This window comes from Acanthaster planci, linkage group LG07 (assembly GCF_054643075.1).
Source record: "Acanthaster planci isolate LZ-2023a linkage group LG07, COTS_SCS, whole genome shotgun sequence".
NCBI lineage: Eukaryota > Metazoa > Echinodermata > Asteroidea > Valvatida > Acanthasteridae > Acanthaster > Acanthaster planci.
In genome coordinates, this window is record NC_141783.1 from 21,888,148 (window position 1) to 21,905,994 (window position 17,847).

A 17,847-nucleotide genomic window follows, 5' to 3' on the forward strand; every position below is an offset into this window, starting at 1 on the left:
ACAGAACGACAAATAGATTTACCGCTTTGCTACGTCCCCAACTTACGCCATGCCATCCCCAAGGATTCATAATTTTAAATAATGATGTATTTTACATTTAGGTTCCACAATAAAGAACAACAGTAACGCTCGGCTCTGTTTGAATTTGTAAACCATAGGGATTTTCGCTTCCTATTCTTACTTTAGGACCTCTTGGTGGGCCAGTCAGTATTTTTCCATGACATTACACCACCTATGACTCATCAGTAGTTTTTATCAATGTCAAATTGTGTCGAAAAGTTTTACCCTTATGATATGCCTTATTTATATTTTATCTCATACACAAAGTCATCTTGTACCACACTTTCTGACCCTATGCTATTCCTTTTCATCTTGTGCCATACATTTTACCCTACACCTCATTCCTATTCATATTTTTATGATCATAATTATTATGCTTATGCATATTGATGTGACCTTTTGCTATTTTTGTCGCAAAGGTCTAATTGTTCCAGAGTGACCCTCTCCACTACTATTATGTGCAATGTCCAATATATGCGGAATTTGACATGACATATGTGCAATCTTGAAATGTATGTGCGATGCTTCCACATATACTGCATGTTCGATGTCCAGGAGACGTCAGGGTTCATACAGGAAGTCAGGGAGCCAGACTATAAGTACTGAATAGTATGATAACTTAGAAGATCCCTGGCCGTGTCTTGAAGTAACGCGACTCTACCGCGAGTTTCAATAGCCGCTTCCGTTTTATCGCTCAATCGGCTGGTTTCTACCGCATGACATTTAGACTCATACAACCAAAGCAAAGCAACGGGAACCACGGATGGTCCTTCTTAGCAGCGGAATTTCACTGTTAAATTTCGCTAAAGATAATGATGAACTGCGAGAAATACGCTTCACCGTGAAAAAGTGACAGGTAGGCCTGCATTGTCAAATTTTATTTTGTTTAACATTATAACAATGTTCAGTTTGTTGCACATTGACAAAAAAAAAATAAATAAGACACAAAACAAGATTTCACAATTTCAAATCTAGAAATTCTGACTATTCACAATCACACAACATCAAAATGCCAGCAAAGCAATCGAATACACAGATTAAATTCATTTTCAAATCAAAACCACCTTAATACAATCATAATAACATGGCATCTTGCCTGACCCGCAGCGGTACACGGAGGTCCCGGGATATCTGACCAGCAGCATCGGGTCCTAAAGAGTGGAAGAAGTCGGCCTGCTGACGCAAAACGAAAGTTCAGTTCATAAAAGTCTCGTACGAGACGAGCATCGGGCCGCCGAAAAATCAGAAAGTTGATAAAACTAGCACCACAACCAAAAAGGTGATGAAACCAGCACCACAGCCGTTGAAACCGGTCATAGATGTGGCAGCCAGTCGAACGAGTCTGCCACATAAAGCATGGCCCGTAGAGTCATCAGCCCGACGACGTAAAAACACTACTGGTAGATACAGCCATCGTCAGCACGGAACCCTAGCCCTGTAAATCTGCATGGCTCCCATTTGGGTCTCTAAATCCCCACAACCTCCACCGTAGGTTCAAAATAAAATGCTGATGTCACACCTTTTCCGCAGTAATAACCCCTTTATATAAATTTTACCCAGACCTCATGAAGGTCTGAGGTTAGAAATTACTTTGTGTCCGTTTTCTCTGTTTTCCTAATGCATACTCTGTGTGCACCATTTTATTGCTCTATATCCCTCTCTACTGAAACTTTTAGCTAGACAATAAATGTTTATATCTTTCCTGTGTGCCCAAGCTGTAACACCTTGGTCTTCTTCTTGGAAGTGGGATTAAGTGAGAGGGATCAAGGGAGCGGGTTGCCTTACGCCCCTTCTACCCTCCATCCCATAATTTCCCCTCCAGGATGTCCAATCAGGGCGTTACCCCTTGTGGTGGTAACAAGACTATTCAGTGGGAGGGCAAACTGGTCTGGGAGTCTAGCAGGAGTTTGTGGGCTACATGTGCCCAAAATTGCTGGCCATGTGCCATTTCCACATCTTGTCAGCAAACAGTGAAGCAATCCGCTCCTTGTCCAGTATTTTAGAGCAAAAGACAAAGAAAACTGTTGTTAGTAATTGTAGCTCTAAAGTTTGGAAGTCCAAATTCCTGCAGGTAGGACTTTCACCAAGCTGCTGTTCCGCAAATATTGAATGTTGGCTCTTTTAGGTAAGTCAAGTTTATTCCAATTTGAGTAGATAGATTGTTAGCTTAGAAAAGTGTATTGGTAGTCATTTGCTATGATGTCTTTTTGAACCTTTGTCAAGTTTTAATGTCAAGAACTTTGTAAGCTTAATAGCCTGTACATAGTAGGAAAATGTTCTGGTACATTTTGCTGTGGCTTTAGGCAAAGTGAGAAACAGTCCCTTATAAAGTTTTGTTTAATGTTACTGAATGCAGAACGTACATGCGTCTTTGTTGAGAGATCTCTAGCATGTAGCTCTTGGCTGGTACCACGTGCATTCTCTTAACAGCCTTTGGCTTGTTTGAAGATTTATTTTCTTATGATTGCCCTTAACCTGGAGAACTGCTTTATGGAATATTTGAAAGCTTGCTTCGACTTGGATTGTCGAAATTACATATGTATAGTCAGCGTTGCTTTTTATCATCCTCTTTTGTTCAGTCCGTGGCAGCGCTCGGACTGCCTGCGTTCTGTGTAGGCTTGCTTTCGAGGCAGTGAGCCGTGCAGTGCTTTTTTTGACTTTTGCATATTGGGTTGGCCTGCTTGTGAGGCAGTGAGCCATGCAGTGCCTATTGCTTTTGTGCTTTTTATTCAGCACATTCCTCTTTGGGGCTTGGTCCTGTGCTGTCTTGTGCTACGTCCTGTGACCTGTCGCGTCGCCGGCTATCGTTCCCACGCTGGGCGGTGGGTCGGCGGCAGGGACCGGGGTGTGGTGCTGACAGTGCGGGCCTGTAGGCTTGGGGTTCGTCTGCTCTACGTTTGTGGGCGGCCTTGGGTCTGTAGGTTCTTGCCTCGGTGTTTATTTCTGTTTTATGCATATCAGTTGTTATCTGTGTTTTGGGACTTTTCCTGGGGTTTCCTTTGGAGGCTGGGACTCGGGCTGTCGTCTGCTGTGGCTTGTGACCGGTCAAGTCGGTGACTACAGTCTCAACGTTGGGCTGTGGGTCGGCAGCGGGAAGCGGGCCGTGGTGTCGATAGTTCGCGCCTATAGTTTTTGGGGTTCGTCTGCGCCACGTTTACGTGGGCGGCCTTGGGGCTGCAGGGCCTGGCCTCTAATTTTTTCCCGATATGCGGGCGGTAGCTATCTGGATTTGCCATTTTTGGGGTGGGCCAGTGTGTGTATTCCTACTACTTGTATAAAATGTTTGTGTGTGTCAGGGTCAGCAGTTGTGACTCCCCCTTGTATATACACCCTAAGACATATCCTTGCGACGATATGGTTCTCTTAGATAGGAGAAGACAGCAGTCGTGTTTTCTCCTGTTTCTGTTATTTAATTTTGATTGTTTGAGTTGTTAGGCAGTTGCTACCAACACTTCATTTCCCCTACCCTTTTTGTATCTTCTGTTAGATCATGCCTTCATCGGCCTTTTCTAACCGACGTCTCCGCGCTGCCAAAGTCAAATTTGATTGCAAGGAGGCGCCTAGTGATGCTTTTAGGATCCTCCCGGGTCTTGGGGTATCCCCCCAGACCATTTGGAGGCTCTCCAACCGCTGCCCGGGGCCAGATTTGATATTAGCTTCAAGTCTGCTGTCCTCCTGCACTTGAAGTTCATGCCTGGTTTTGACGGGCTATAGATGGATGTCATGTACTGTCTTGTGGCGTCCTCAAGCTCGTCACGGTTAAGTATGTGGAATTAGACCTGGACGACAATGTCGCCCGGTATATTTTATCCAAATACGGTAAGATTCACAAGGGGGGGTCATGACCTACCCCCAAGGTCATGACCTACCCCCAAGAGCCCTCCGTCTTTACTGGCACCCGGCAGTACCTTATGTCTGGTGTCTTGAATATTCCATCAGTCCTCCGTATCGGGAATCGCAACGCCTGGATTGGCTTCTCTGGTCAGACCAGGACTTGCGCCTGATGAGGGGACCCTGGCCACATTGCCTCGGCCTGTAAGGCCAGCAAGTTCTATAAATGTCTGGAAGTAGGGCTTACGTCCTCGGAGTGCCCCAACCGAGTGAAATGTACCTACAGCGGGGACGAGGGCCACAACTTCCAGAGTTGTCCCAAGTCCTTCGCAAGTAAAGTCACTCCCTCCAACAGGTGGGCTGAAGTGGTTGGTCAGAAGGCACCTGCTTCCGGCCAACGGGCCACGGCCAGTTCCCCTCCCTCGCCTCACCCCGAGTCGAGAGAGGTTGATGTGACGGGGGTCGATGGCACGGCTCCCTCCTCGTCGCCCGACGAGTCGGACTTTGAGTCCGTGCCGTTGGTCGCCGAGAAACCAAGGACTCCCTCTTTTTCCTTGCCCCGGCGGCCGTGTATTCGGTGTTTTAGCCTGGTTGGCCAGCCCGGTGGGGGCCGAGCCCGAGTGGATTTGTTTCCACTGTAAAGGGGCAGTGTCGCCAGATAGACGTTTAAACTTTGCAGGTTGCGCAACCTGCACTGGCATCAACAGACGACCTTTCGTCGTCTGCGGCGATGCCAGTGTCAGGCCGAGGCCTTGAATAAGGCCGCCCAGTTTCTCCATGCTAAAGGGACCAGGAGGCGGTCTCGGGGAAAGCGGGTTCGTCCCGCTTCCTCGGACTCCGACTCCTCCTGTCATATTACTCGTGCCCGCAAGGAGTCGTTTGGGACCAAAAATGTCGGAGAAATCCGGTTCTGACATGGGGGGGGGACGGTGTTCAAGATCCCTCCCCTGGCTCTGTCCAGCCCTCTCAGCCGCCGGGGGCAGTCTCAGCCCCCCTTATCAGAACCCCCTTCCGCATCCGGTGCGGACGAGGGAGTCGCTCCCACTCCTCTCTTTGATAGCCCTGATCCTCTGGATGGTTCCCCCGCGGGGGACTCATCCTATATGTAATTTTTTCTTTTGTCACTGTTCATCTCCCTTGCTCGCTCGACATGGTCACCACCCTTACTTTAAACGTTAACGGGATGCGTGACCCGGCGAAGAGGCGACGGGATTTTAGATTTTGCGAACATTGTGATATCTGCTGTTTGCAGGAGTGCCATATTGCTGGGCAGGACGATCTTGTCTCATGGCGGGCCGAGTGGAAGGGGAAATTTTTGCCAGTTTTGGCACATCCCCTTCCCGGGGTACTGTTATTCTCCTGCCGGAAAGGAGCCGGTTTGCTTTTACCGATCCTTCCTTCGATTCTGAAGGAAGGATTGTATCTGGTATTTTGCGTATCCCTGGGGGAGGGAGGGGAGTGTGTGTCTACACAGTTTACGCCCCCACTGATCCCGGAGCGCGCCGCATTTTCGTTTTTGAGGTCGATTCTTATTTGTTTGGCAATTTCCAAGTACTCCTGCCGGGGATTATAATTGTGTTTCTGACTTGAACCTGGACCGTCGGGGCTCGTCTTCCACGTCTTGTGGCTTGGGGGCCGATGAGCTGGGTCGCCTCCTGCTGGATATTGGTCTGTCCGACTGCTGATGGTCCCTTTTCCCGTCGGCTCTATCTTTCACATGGCGAAACACGGCCAACACGGCGTCGAGTCGGCTGGATCGATTTATGCATCCGAGTTGGTCGACGTCGTGTCTTGTCACCATGTGCCGTGTCATTTCAGCGACCATGGTGTTCTCTGTCATTTTTCCTTTCCCGATAATACCGTCAGGGTTTTTGGAAATGCAATGTTTCCATCCTGGCCAACTACTTTCAGTTGGCTTTCCGCCAGGCTTATGAGGGAGGGTTGGCGGATTCTCAAGGAGGGGTTTGCTTCTGAGCTCCTCTGGTGGGATGATGTCAACTCCCGGGCTAAACGTTTATTGTTTCGTTTTGTTGCTGCAAGGCACGGATTCAACGGAAACCTCAAAAGACACTTTTGTCTCCCCTGCGTTCCGTCGTCTCACAGCTTAACTCTTGGGACATAAGTCCAGCGCTTAAGTTACAACATGGTACCCTCAAGGGTGCCTTGACTGACTTGGACGACTTTGACCCGGAAGGGGCCCGCATCTGTTCTCGGGATTGGGATCTCGCGGAAGGAGAAAAGCCGTGCAGGTATTTTTTCAGCTTGAGACTTCTCAAGTCGAATCCAAAGTTATTTCTTCTGTTCGTAATTCTGTTGGGGACGTTATTTCTTCTCCGGAAGGTGTTTCCGCGGTTTATCGCGATTTCTTTTGTGATTTGTTTACTGGAGAACCCGTTGAAGTTTCTCAGCAGTCCCCCTTTTTAGATTCGTTGTCCTCATATTTGGGCGAGGATCAACGGAATGATCTAGACAGCCCCCTGCCGCTGTCCAAGCTTGATGCGGCTTTCCGCAGCATGGCTAATGGAAAGACCCCCGGTGGCGACGGTCTTCCGAAGGAGTTTCATGCTACTTTTTGGGACTTGATGGACCCCCATCTGCTGGGGGTCTTTCGTAGCGCCTTCTCTGAAGGTGTCTTGTGCAAGTCCCAACGTTTGCGACTCCTGACTTTGTTAGATAAGGGGGGGGGGAGATCTGCTTCATCCCAAAATCAGGCGTCCCGTCTCCCTCCTTAATGTGGACTATAAGAAAATAGCAAAGTCCCTGTGTCTTTGGCTGGGTCGGGTTTTACCCGACATTGTCGGTCCATTCCAGACTTGTGGCGTCAAGGGGCGGTCCATCCACGACAACATCAGATTGCTTGGGGATCTGGTGGAGTTTGTGGATGGGCGAAACCTTGACTGCCTTATCATTTCCGTTGACCAACAGAAGGCCTTTGACCGCGTTAATTGGAGTTTTTATTCATTGGTCCTCGACCGCTTTGGTTTTGGGCCTGATTTTTGGCACTGAATTGAACTGCTGTATACTGAGATCTCCAGCGCCGTTTTAATCAACGGGCTTCCTTCAGACGATTTTTTGTCTCCAGGGGTGTGAGGCAAGGTTGTCCTCTCTCCCCGTTGTTGTATGTTCTTTTTATTGAGCGTTTTGCTCAGACAATTATTAAGGACTTGCGCCTGTCTGGCTTGAAACTTCCCAGGGCCAACAGCTTGGAGTGCCGAATTTTGCAGTATGCCGACGACACGACCTGCATTGTTAGGGACTTTTTATCGGTCTGGCGGCTGTTTTGTATCATTAATTGTTTTGAACGGGCGAACGGTTCTCGCCTTAACCTTTCTAAATGTAAAGGTCTTATGATCAGTTCGTGGCCCGCCTCCCTGCCAGCCGTGGCTCCCATTCAGTGGACTACTGGCCCCATCAAAATCAACAGGGTCTGGGTTGGTAGGGGTGACATGACCGGTAAAAATTGGAGGGAGAGGCTCCCCAAACTACAGTCCACTCTGAACCTGTGGAAGGGGAAGACACTCTTGGTCATTACTTTGATTTTGCCCCCTTTGATCTTTCTCGCTTTGGTGTACCCTTTACCGGTTCCGATCGAGAGGGCCATCAACTGAGCTATTTTCTCGTTTATTTGGTCGTGCAAGACGGAACTCGTCAAGAGGTCCGTTCTTGTCCAGACTCTGGCAAGTGGCGGCCTCGGAGTTGCCCGTTTACGGAAAAGGCATGACACCTTTTTTGCATGTGGCTTCAGTGCCCTGCTGCGGGAAGATGGGTCCCCGTGGCGGTTCTTTGTGTTATATTGGGTTGCCTTGTCCCTCCGCGGAGTTCTTCCCCGTTCCGTCTGGAGGAATGACACCCCGCACCTACTGAAACCCGTTTCATATTACCGGTATTTTTGCAGGCTGGTCCTGCTTGCTTGTACCGTTTCGCCGGAGATTGACTGGGGACCGGTGAGGGTCCGCTAGTTGTACGACCTCTTCGTGAGTCGTCAAGACGCTCAATGTCCGGCTGTTTTTAACGTGCATTTTCGTCACGTTTTTAAACTTTGTCATTTTTCCAATTTGTGTAATTGTCTGCGTGACCTCAACTGGCGGGTTGTTGGGGGAGGGCGTTGAAAACTTCCCAGCGCTTGCACTGGTGAGGCATGGGTAATACAGAGTGCCCCAGAGTCGGCTGTGCCGCTCCCGAGATGATCCACCACGTTTTTTGGGATTGTCCATTTGTGTACGTCTCGTGGGCTTGGGTCGAGCATGTCGGTTGCAAAACCCTTGTTCGCTATTTTTTGATCTCCCGTAACTGTGTCGTGTACGGATAGCTCTATGGTTAGATACAGGGCCCGACTCTCGGCTGGTCTGGTATTTGATTAGCACGGTCAATTAGTTGGTCTTGTGCTCCCGCAGCGAGACGCTGTACGACGACTCGCAGCCCGACGCAGAACACGTGCTCTTTCACGTGAAGGCGGCCGTCCGCATCAGACTGGATTTCGTTCGTCTGGATAGAGCTACATTTCTCGTCACCTGGTGTGTGCGGGGATCAGTCTGTGTTGTTTCTAACGACCGGATTATTTTCCGGATCTGAGTGAAGTTTGTCAAAGTGCCGTCCTCATTTCAGTAGTGTACCATTGTTGGTCCGGTATTTCTTTTTTTTTTTTACAGAAGGGGAGGGTCGTACCCTCGCATGTGATGAGCATGGTAACGCGGCTACACCGTCTGTGAGTAACGTGCTTGTATGCACTTTTGGTGGGTTTTTTTTTTTTGTTTTTTTTGTTAGGGGTAGGGGGCCCGAAGCCCAGGAACTAAGGTGTCTTGAGACTACCGTACCCCGGGCGTCTTTTCCCCCAAAGAGCCCGAAACTAAAAAATTAGTATATTTCACAACCTAATCGTTACGTTCAAATTCATCGGCATGACTTCAAATTCACTAAAGAAGTCTAGAGTACATCAATATTAAATGAAAATTAAGTCTATGGTTTTACAAAAAACGGAGTGGAACTTTTTCAACATTTGTCCATTGATTTGTCTGAGTTCCCGATGAAACGATTCAGTCCGGTGATCATGCACTTCATGCATGAACGATGATTAAGGCTTCCCCGATGCCTAAATAATGTACTTGCTAGAGTTGGGAGTCTACTTTTTGATTCATTGGCATGTTTTGATCAAGTTTGTTGGATACAATATAAGAACAACCACCCACAGATGTTTGACAATCATTGTCATTGTTTTTCAATATTTTTCCTACAGTATATCGCGTATGAAATGGAAAGTATAACATGCAGTCTCGTTGGCCTATGATCACTGGCGTATCCATGTTTTGGGTCCTATGATTCTCCAGAGACCTTGTTGACGTTTAAAGCCACTAGTTGTGAAAGTGGCCTGTACATAGTCATGAGCGAAGTCACAACAGGGAAATTCCGCCGAAAAGAAGGGCCGTTGCGATTTGAGTTATCGCTAGCTGAACATGGTCACTTGACTCTGTGTATGTAATGACGATGCAAATGGATAAGGATAATTAGACTGAAAACAAGAAACAGCTCAACAACCATTGCCCACCCTTGGACCTCGCTGTTAAATTGTTGTCCCCATATGCCCCATGCTATACCAAAGGGAACGTAACACCTCCAGCAGCGGTTTCCTCAGTGAAGAAGTCCACAGTATATATTGACTACCGCAGAGAAGTTCCACCTGCCAGCAGATTCTCGCATTGTCTTTGTCCAAGTCGAAAATAAACAGTGAAGTTCCGCTGCCAGGTATTACGGGGCCGAGCTTTTAAAATCACCCCCCCCCTGGTTCGCACATGTGCCTAAACGCCATACGGTAGAAACGAGCCGATCTAGCGACGAGAACGGAAGTGGCTATTGAAACTCGCGGGAGAGTCGCGTTATTTCAAGCCATAGCCAGGGATAAATTATGCTAAGCTATCCTACAATTCAGTACTTATAGCCATGCTTTCTTATTTCATGCATGAATCCCTGACGTCTCCTGAACATCGAACATATAGATGTTGGAACATTGAACATATTTTACTTCAAGATCGCACATAAAAAATGTCAAATACCGCATAAAAATGCCCCATGCACATGCAAACGTCAAACACTGAAAATATATGCAGAATGGCGCATAAATATATTGGACATTGCACACATTTTGCACATTGCAGATATAACGTAAATTATTGGACACATTTTTTAACATCGCGCAAATAACACAAAACCTCAAATATTGGAACGTTTGTTGTGCCATAAAGCAGGCGTTTCATACTCGTTTGTGAACCAGCAAAGTCAATTACCACTAAAGGAACTTCCATTACTACGAAAATTGCGCCCTCTCTTGGCCCCTCTTGGGACGGATAGCCAGCTTGACAACAATTTTGGATTTTTGCCCTGCCCGACGTGTATTACAACACTCGAACCCACTCGTATACGCTTCTGGTTTTTTTTCACAAGTCTTTGTGGGTAAACACTGAGTATACAGTTTTGTAATACATGCCCCGCAGGGCATAGAATCCAAAAATAATTAACATCTCCCCAGCGCAAATCGATCCTTGGAAATACTTGATAAAAATTCTTTGTACAAAATTACATGCAAAGTAAACATTCTGTTGCAGACTTTGGCCAATTCATGGATAGATGGTGAAAAACAATGCTATAAGAGGAAATGTTGGACTTTCCCACAACTCTATTTAGCCTTGACGAAGGCGTGAACTTGCAATTGTACAGATTGGATAGCGTTAAACCAAAACCAGCAGGACAGTGTCCGTATCTTTTACAGTGACGTGGTTCAAGTTGTGTCTCGAAAATCAGGAATTTCCATGACGTACTGCCGGCAGATTTTCATAAAAGAGTAAGCAAGTAAGTCTGAGCACTTTCTGTGAACTGTACATAGACCTGAGTAATTTGTGCCGACTGTAATGAATTAGAATAGTATTTAATCAGAAAATAGAATTTAACCAACTATTACTACTAAATTATGAATGAGGATGCTTCAGCTGAGCGTCAGTAATTTGTCAGCACAGCCTTGGGAAACATGATTGCTTGCTCACCTTTCTTTTTAGGATGGCATGTTACAGAAACAAAAACCCAGCCAAAATCCTACTTGTTTGCAAAAAGTCATTCAAAAGACTGCACAGAAACAGAATTTTAGAGAAAGAAGAGTTCAACAGTCAAACACTTTATGCAAACTAAATATTTAGGGTGTAACCTTCATAGGTGCGAGGTAAACGACAAAGGAAGGTTGCGTTACAAAGAAAAGCTACTTCACCGTACAGTCAGTTCGACACTATTTTTTTTCTCATACCCCGCCAAACCTATACCTATTAACTCTGCCTTGTCTCTTGAGATTGACAAGTAATCAAGGCCTAGGAGTATGGAGTCGTTTTGGCCAAAATCGATTGACTAGGTCAACTGACAGCAATCAAAGGATACTTATTCAATATATTCCTCTGTAATTCTTGGGGTTATATTTACACATACTCAACGATTACGAAAGAACAATGAATAATCTTCACTAGGCACAATGCTGACAAGAAGCCGCACGCAGAACAGTGCGGCCCATAATCCGTATTCCAAACGCCGCACAGTGCAGTCAGTTAATGTTACCCATCTCTCTCAAAATAGGGTTTTCTGTCTTTCTTTTCTGACTGATTCTAAAACACATGCAATCGACTTGTGAAGTCAAGTCAATATAGAACTCACTAAAGCACTGACTGTGTCGTCATGTACTCAACTAAATGGCTAGGTTGATCAAACCATACCTGTTATATTAGGCCTACTTTGCGCACGGCTGAAATGAAACAGTGATCGTTCTCACCCGCCCCACGGAAAAACCTCCATTTATTACAAATACTATAATGGAAAATAATCCTTAAAACTGCCTTTTCAACGATAACTCAGTTTTAGGCTGTTCTTCCCAGCAAGGGCAGCTTGTACTTTGCAAACGTCGCATACTGCACATCGGTAGATTGGTCCTCTATCAGTATGAATGTGCACTGTGCCATGCCATCCGCTGGCACCCTAAAGCCGTGCTCGAAACCGGCGTTAGGTACAAGCTACGGATTTCTGTACTGTCAGCTTCCGTATTCCTAATAAAGCAATGGCCAAGGGTGAAACTTCTGAGTGGGCATTCAGTGGTGCAAACATACTTTCGAGGGAACTATTGTAAGCACATCAATCGTGATGAGAATACCGGATGACTACGTGTACATACGAAGATGTAACAGTGATTGTAAATTGTAAATTTTGTAAAATTGTAAATGATGTCTGCAACCTCGGGCTGTAGGGTATAATATGCACACGCCTCCTATCAACGTGCAAGGACTTCCAAGTGGACCCGTATCCATGTACATGTATGACAACAATGGTGTCCTGTTGAATACTGATTGAAATTAAGCCTCCTTCGTGGAGTTTATGTTTAATTTTGCCCGTTCACGACTAATGTAAATTCAAACATCTCCTGTGTTTTGTAAACTCTTCCTGCAGGGAGTAAGAACACACACACACACATACATCACAGCGACACGGCCAATTCTAGTCCCAAGAATTATCAAAGCATGGCCTACGAACACAACGACCATCAGCAACCTGCCGCTGTGGTGACTGCCTTACCCCCGGGAACTGTGTCCACTGAGGGCGTGAACCATGTCCATGGATCAAATCATGCGATTAGGTGTAGCGGACATTACCGTTACCTGATCGTAAAGATGTTCGGCTGGGGTGTAATGATGCTTATTTTCAGCATCGTGGTGGCTGCTCTTTATGTGGAGTTTCGTGAAACATATTCTATTATCATAGGGTGTTGTTTACTTGTCGTCGGTGTTATAATGATGATAATTGGCGGTACTGCATGCTGGAAAGAAAAAGAAGAGCGAAAGAAAATAGTCATGCCTTTCCAACAGATTGGAATGGTAACCACAATGTACGGCAAGCAGGGACAAGGTAGCCCCCCACAACTACTTGGTCCCTATGGTAAGCCTTGGAAACCACCTATAGTCCAGCCAATTCCTATAGGACCATTGGTTGGCCATACACCGCCGAGAGATGTTACCAACTATCCACCTGAGTCTCTACCTAGAACGTCCTCGAAATATCAAGAGACTGGTCCGACACAGTAAGTTGTGCAACTGAGTGTTTTATTTTTGTAAATGTTATAGGCAGGCTTGGGAAACATCGACCAAGCAGTTAAAATAATGCCTGCAGAGCCTTTCTCTCAAGCAAGTACGTGCATTGTGTAACGAAACAAGGGTAAGCATTAATGCCAGTGTATTTTATTAATCATTAATGCCCACGTTGACCAATTAGCGGCACGTGCAGGTCTTGGCGCTTGTATGGTGGCCCTAGACGGACATCCCCAATAGTCAAATTGACGTCAGTATTTGAGACTAAATTTACGACCCGCTCTAAACTTCGGTCGCGAATATTAAGGCCAATATTTGCAAACGAATTCATGGGAGCCCCACGGGAGAACCAGCGTCAGTTGCTACGCACCATGGGAAATCAAAGCTGACGCTATGTTTAGCCATGGGAACACCATGACGCCTACTGTCATTGCACACCATGTAAAGCTAGTAACGTGGGGAGCCGTGGGATCACCATAGGGTTTGCAGCTAGTAAAATGGGGGTTATGGGGGTTAAGCTGATGACACCTCTTGTGTCTGGGGTAGCTGCTCATCCTTGCGCAAGATTAATCAGTATATCGTGGGGTTAGGCCAGGTCAAATTCTCCAATCTCCAATCAGGCCGGTCTACGGGGTACATCAAAAAAGGTGCACCGTAAGTTTCCGCCACAGTGGTTTGCCCATATTTGCAGAGAATAAATTCCTGCTTATATAATACTGCCACTTCAACGTTCGAGATTATTGGATTAAGCGTCTATTGGAAAAACCTAACTTCCGTTTGACTTCATCCTTAACTTTTAAGAAAGTTGGAAAACATGTGAAGACTGCAATAAGTCTCCTTTCATTGAAAAGCTTCATTATCACCTTTTTTAAATACATATACATTGTATACACCATAGATAATCCAAAACAAAAACGGTTACCTTTCATTTTTATAGGAACTTTGACGCCGTGACACCAATCCCTTATGGTCGCCCAGCCATGCGGACTACGCTGTCCATGATACCTACGATTTCCGGTCAGAGGTTAATGCCGTCATCAGCTGGTGGCAAACAAAAGCCTCTCGGTCGCGATCAATCTCGAAAGCAACCGACCCCACAAGGACCATGGGTTGTCTACAAACCCTCGCAGGAAGTCAGCAACTATCGACCTGATTTTCATGCTAAGCCATTACCTTTGCGAGAAAGTCAGTGGCTTGAGATGGATCCCAAGCAGTAAGTTGTAGAAAGGACCGGTACCTATACATTGTTGCCACAATATGAAAAAACAGTATCAACATTTTTTATCACTATTTCTTATTTAGGACCTCTGTGATCATGCAATCGACCACTCATGGTGATCATGCAAATCAGACTTCACTGTCCGCAGTCCCACCAATCCCAAGGCAAAGGCCTCTGCCGTCACCACCTAGTACCCCGCCAAATCTTTTCACCCACAGTCAGCCAGGTAAACCACCTGTGGTCCGGCCATCGATACGACCATCTGAGGAAGTCAGCAACTCTCCACCTGAATCTGAAGCAGAGGAACAGTCTAAGTCTAGGTTATCGTTGGGATTACAGCAATCTCACAAAGATCCGTCACAGTAAGTCACGTGACAGAGTTGTTTTAGCATAACGCCATGTACAAAAACGGAGATTGTCAATAACGCATTTTTATGCGATGGACTGCATTTTTCATTGTAACAAAAACTTGTAAGGTACACAACGTCCTGAAAAATGTTAAGAAACATCATCCCCGTCTTGTAGGTTTTTCGCCCCCCATCCCCACCTTTGGGGTTCTGAAAAGAAAACTGTCACATTCCCTTTTCTAGAAACCATGAAGCCGTGGCATCGACCCCTTTTAGCCGTCAACGCAAGCGATCATCATTGTCCGTAGTCCCACCAAGGTCGGGTCAGAAACCCATGTTGTCCCCAACTGATATTTCAGCCAACCATTGTAGATTTGGTGAGCCTGAGCAGCTCTCCGTCATCATTCCAAGACCATCAATCGTCAACAGACAATCGGGAGAAGTCAACAACTCAGAGGCACCTCCTAGACCACCTCGCAAATATCAACAGACTGAACTGGATCCCACGCAGTGAGTTTATTGCGGAGTGGTTATATTTATTACATATCTAGTGACCACGTCCACGCTTTGTTTAAATGCTTATGTTTTAAGTATTGGTTAAAACGAGGCCATGGCATCATTTTAATTTTAATATTTAGCATTGAAACAATGCTTGTGCCCACCAATTACCGCACTGGATTTGAAATAAGGATCAAGATACCTAGAGCAATGACACGTGAGCTTACGATTTCATTTCATAGGGACTATGAGAACGTGGAACCAATCTCTCACAGTCGCCAAGCCGAACGAGCTTCCCTTTCTGTAGTCCCAACAAGATCGTTACCAATTTGTACTCCGCCAAAGCCTTTCAGCTACATTCAGCCTAACAAACCACCTTTGGTCAAGCCTACTCTACCAAGTCCATCCATCGGACCATCTGGGGACGTTAGTCACTATCAACGTGATTCTCGATCAAAATCATCTCGAAAGTACACTGAACAGTTGTTTTACGAGATATCATAGGTAAGGGTGGACAATAACAGTTTAACTAATGACTGTTAAAATTGAGATTTAATAGTCTAACTTTCTCTGTCGTGAAATACGCTTTGTCTACAGACTGCTATAATATTAACACAACAAAGTATAACTGAAGACTAGAATACTATAATACGGTACATTGTTACGTGCAGAAAAATTCACAATAGCATAGTTATCAATATTATTTGTGTTTTAATACAATCTACTGAGGAGACTAAAGAAACACACAAACATCCCAAACCCAAGAATCAGCAGGGAAAATAATTCCGTTAATATTTTTCGATGCCAAATTACCTTTTATTTATTATAAGCTTTTGAAAAAGTAAAATTGCTTTGAGGTTAGCCTTTTATTGAAATACCTCTTTTCTTTTTTATAGGGAGTGTGAGTGCACCGACTTTCTTCGCTCCCTGCAAGCCACATGTAGGCAGCAAGTCAAGATATTCCCAACTACGACTAGCCACCAAGGCAAAGCAAATTGACTGATTCCAGTATGAATTCTGAGTGTTGGTGTATATATGCTCATTTGGTACGATTCAACTTCCTGTACAAGCATCATAGTAATTATCATCTTTGAAATATCTTGAAAGGATAATCTGAAAGAAGTAAACAGACTTAATGATATAATGAAAAGGTTACTTGACATAGACATGTTTCGCATAGGCTACAGTTTCTCCGCTTGGGGATTGGAGCTTTCATACAGCGCCAAAACATAGTCTCTTCAGAGTCACCGCATTATTTTTTTTTGCTTAATCCTGGTCGTCAGGTCGACACTGTTTCGAAGAATTTTTAAATGAGGAAATTATAGCTTTGTTTGCAGTGCGTAGAGGAAAGTGTAGTATACCCTGAGCTGAAACCTAAGATTGTTTGTTGCGAAAAGTTGGCTGGATTTAGGTAAATGGAAATTGGAAACCGGACCTTTCTGTTTATGTGCATGTGTAGCGTTTCCCAGTTTTCCTCTTTGTATGCTATATTTTCATATAGATTACTTACTTCGTCACGTTAATTTTCAAAGTTAGCAGGACAATAGCATCATTGTTATCTACCATTTCAAATCTCTTAATTTTAGCAAAGTTAGTTTCAAACAAACGGAGCTTTTGTAAATTTTGAAATCCAGTGATCTTTAAAGCTAAAACATTATTAGCAGTAGTGTGTTTTTTTAAGCATTAGGGAACCACTATCGGATTAAAGAACAGAAACTAAGATGATATCGCAGCGGACCCCTATCCCCAAAGGACAGAGTCACGTTTTCTTTACCTGCCCAGTGCATGGGCAAACGATGATGTCATGTCAAAGTAAACACGTCTTTTGTCCACTGAGATTGGCGTCGTTTCGGCTTTAATAATAAAGCTCATGATCGTGTGTTTTTAATGATTTAGTGAACAAACCTTTCGCTTTTTCTAAAAGGAAAAATACATTCCGTTGTGTAGATACCAGCGATTGTGGCCGAAAGCCTTTGTACAGAAATCTGTCTATGGAACTGGAAACTTGGGAAAAAGAGTAAACAGAGTTTCTTTACGGGTGATCTGGCCTTGATACCGATTTTGTTGTGATACCGATTGATTAATATAATTAATTAATTTTCCCTGGATTTTTTTTGTTTCGTAAAATGTTATATTTAGTTCAACATTAAGTTCAAGATCATTTATATAAAGAGGTCTTTTAAGCTCTCTTTTAATAGGCTGTAAAAACAGTTTCCCGGTAGAATAGATCGCATAGCCTATAAGTCCTTTTAATCTGCCATTAACCAAATGAAAAAAGAAGGAAAGACTGTGGTAGCAGAGCAAGCAGAGCTTTAGTTGTAGGTCTGTTAGCCAATGAAAATAAGGAAATAAAAAAGACGTATACAATGAGTTTTAAGACGACACATACTTACTTCTTTAAACATAAATTATAGCCCAACTTGGCTAATAAGCCGGCAAGCAAATGCAAAAGCGAAGCAACTTTAGCACCAAGTAATGTTTTAAATTTATTTAACCCTTTAGCTAATTTGCAGCGCAGATACTGGATTTGACGTCACAAAATCGCGTTCGTGCACGAATCGGTCTTCAGACTGAGGTGAGAAAGCTTCAATGTGGTGAAGTACCTGGAGCAGCAAGAACAAGTGTTGAATGACAAAGTCACAGAGCATTTTCAGATTTGCCAGGAGTTTCTTGTGTTTATCTTAATTCATATATCTGAGTTTTAGGAACACAGCGGGTTAGCAAATTTCAGTCATTCGCAGCATGTACATGGTTACGTTTCTGCATCTTTTCAAGACGTTACCAATACAAT

The 17,847-nt window shown here is 44.9% G+C and overlaps 1 protein-coding gene across 5 annotated transcripts; it reads left to right on the forward strand.

The window, feature by feature from the left end:
- The first annotated feature begins 1,958 nt into the window (after positions 1-1,958).
- Positions 1,959-17,426, forward strand: LOC110985236 (uncharacterized). Of its 5 annotated transcripts, XM_022246111.2 has the most exons (8): positions 1,961-2,185; positions 8,541-8,596; positions 12,358-12,985; positions 13,930-14,205; positions 14,295-14,573; positions 14,802-15,068; positions 15,299-15,560; positions 15,953-17,426. In XM_022246111.2, exons 3-7 carry the CDS (start codon positions 12,429-12,431, stop codon positions 15,558-15,560), a joined length of 1,641 nt encoding a protein of 546 aa, XP_022101803.2. In that variant the 5' UTR covers positions 1,961-2,185; positions 8,541-8,596; positions 12,358-12,428; the 3' UTR covers positions 15,953-17,426. The 5 variants fall into 5 exon arrangements, with proteins under 5 accessions (XP_022101805.2, XP_022101801.2, XP_022101803.2 ...); XM_022246113.2 differs by lacking the exon at positions 8,541-8,596 and having other exon boundaries at positions 1,959-2,185; positions 14,430-14,573; XM_022246109.2 differs by lacking the exon at positions 8,541-8,596 and having other exon boundaries at positions 1,960-2,185.
- The last annotated feature ends 421 nt before the right edge of the window (positions 17,427-17,847 follow it).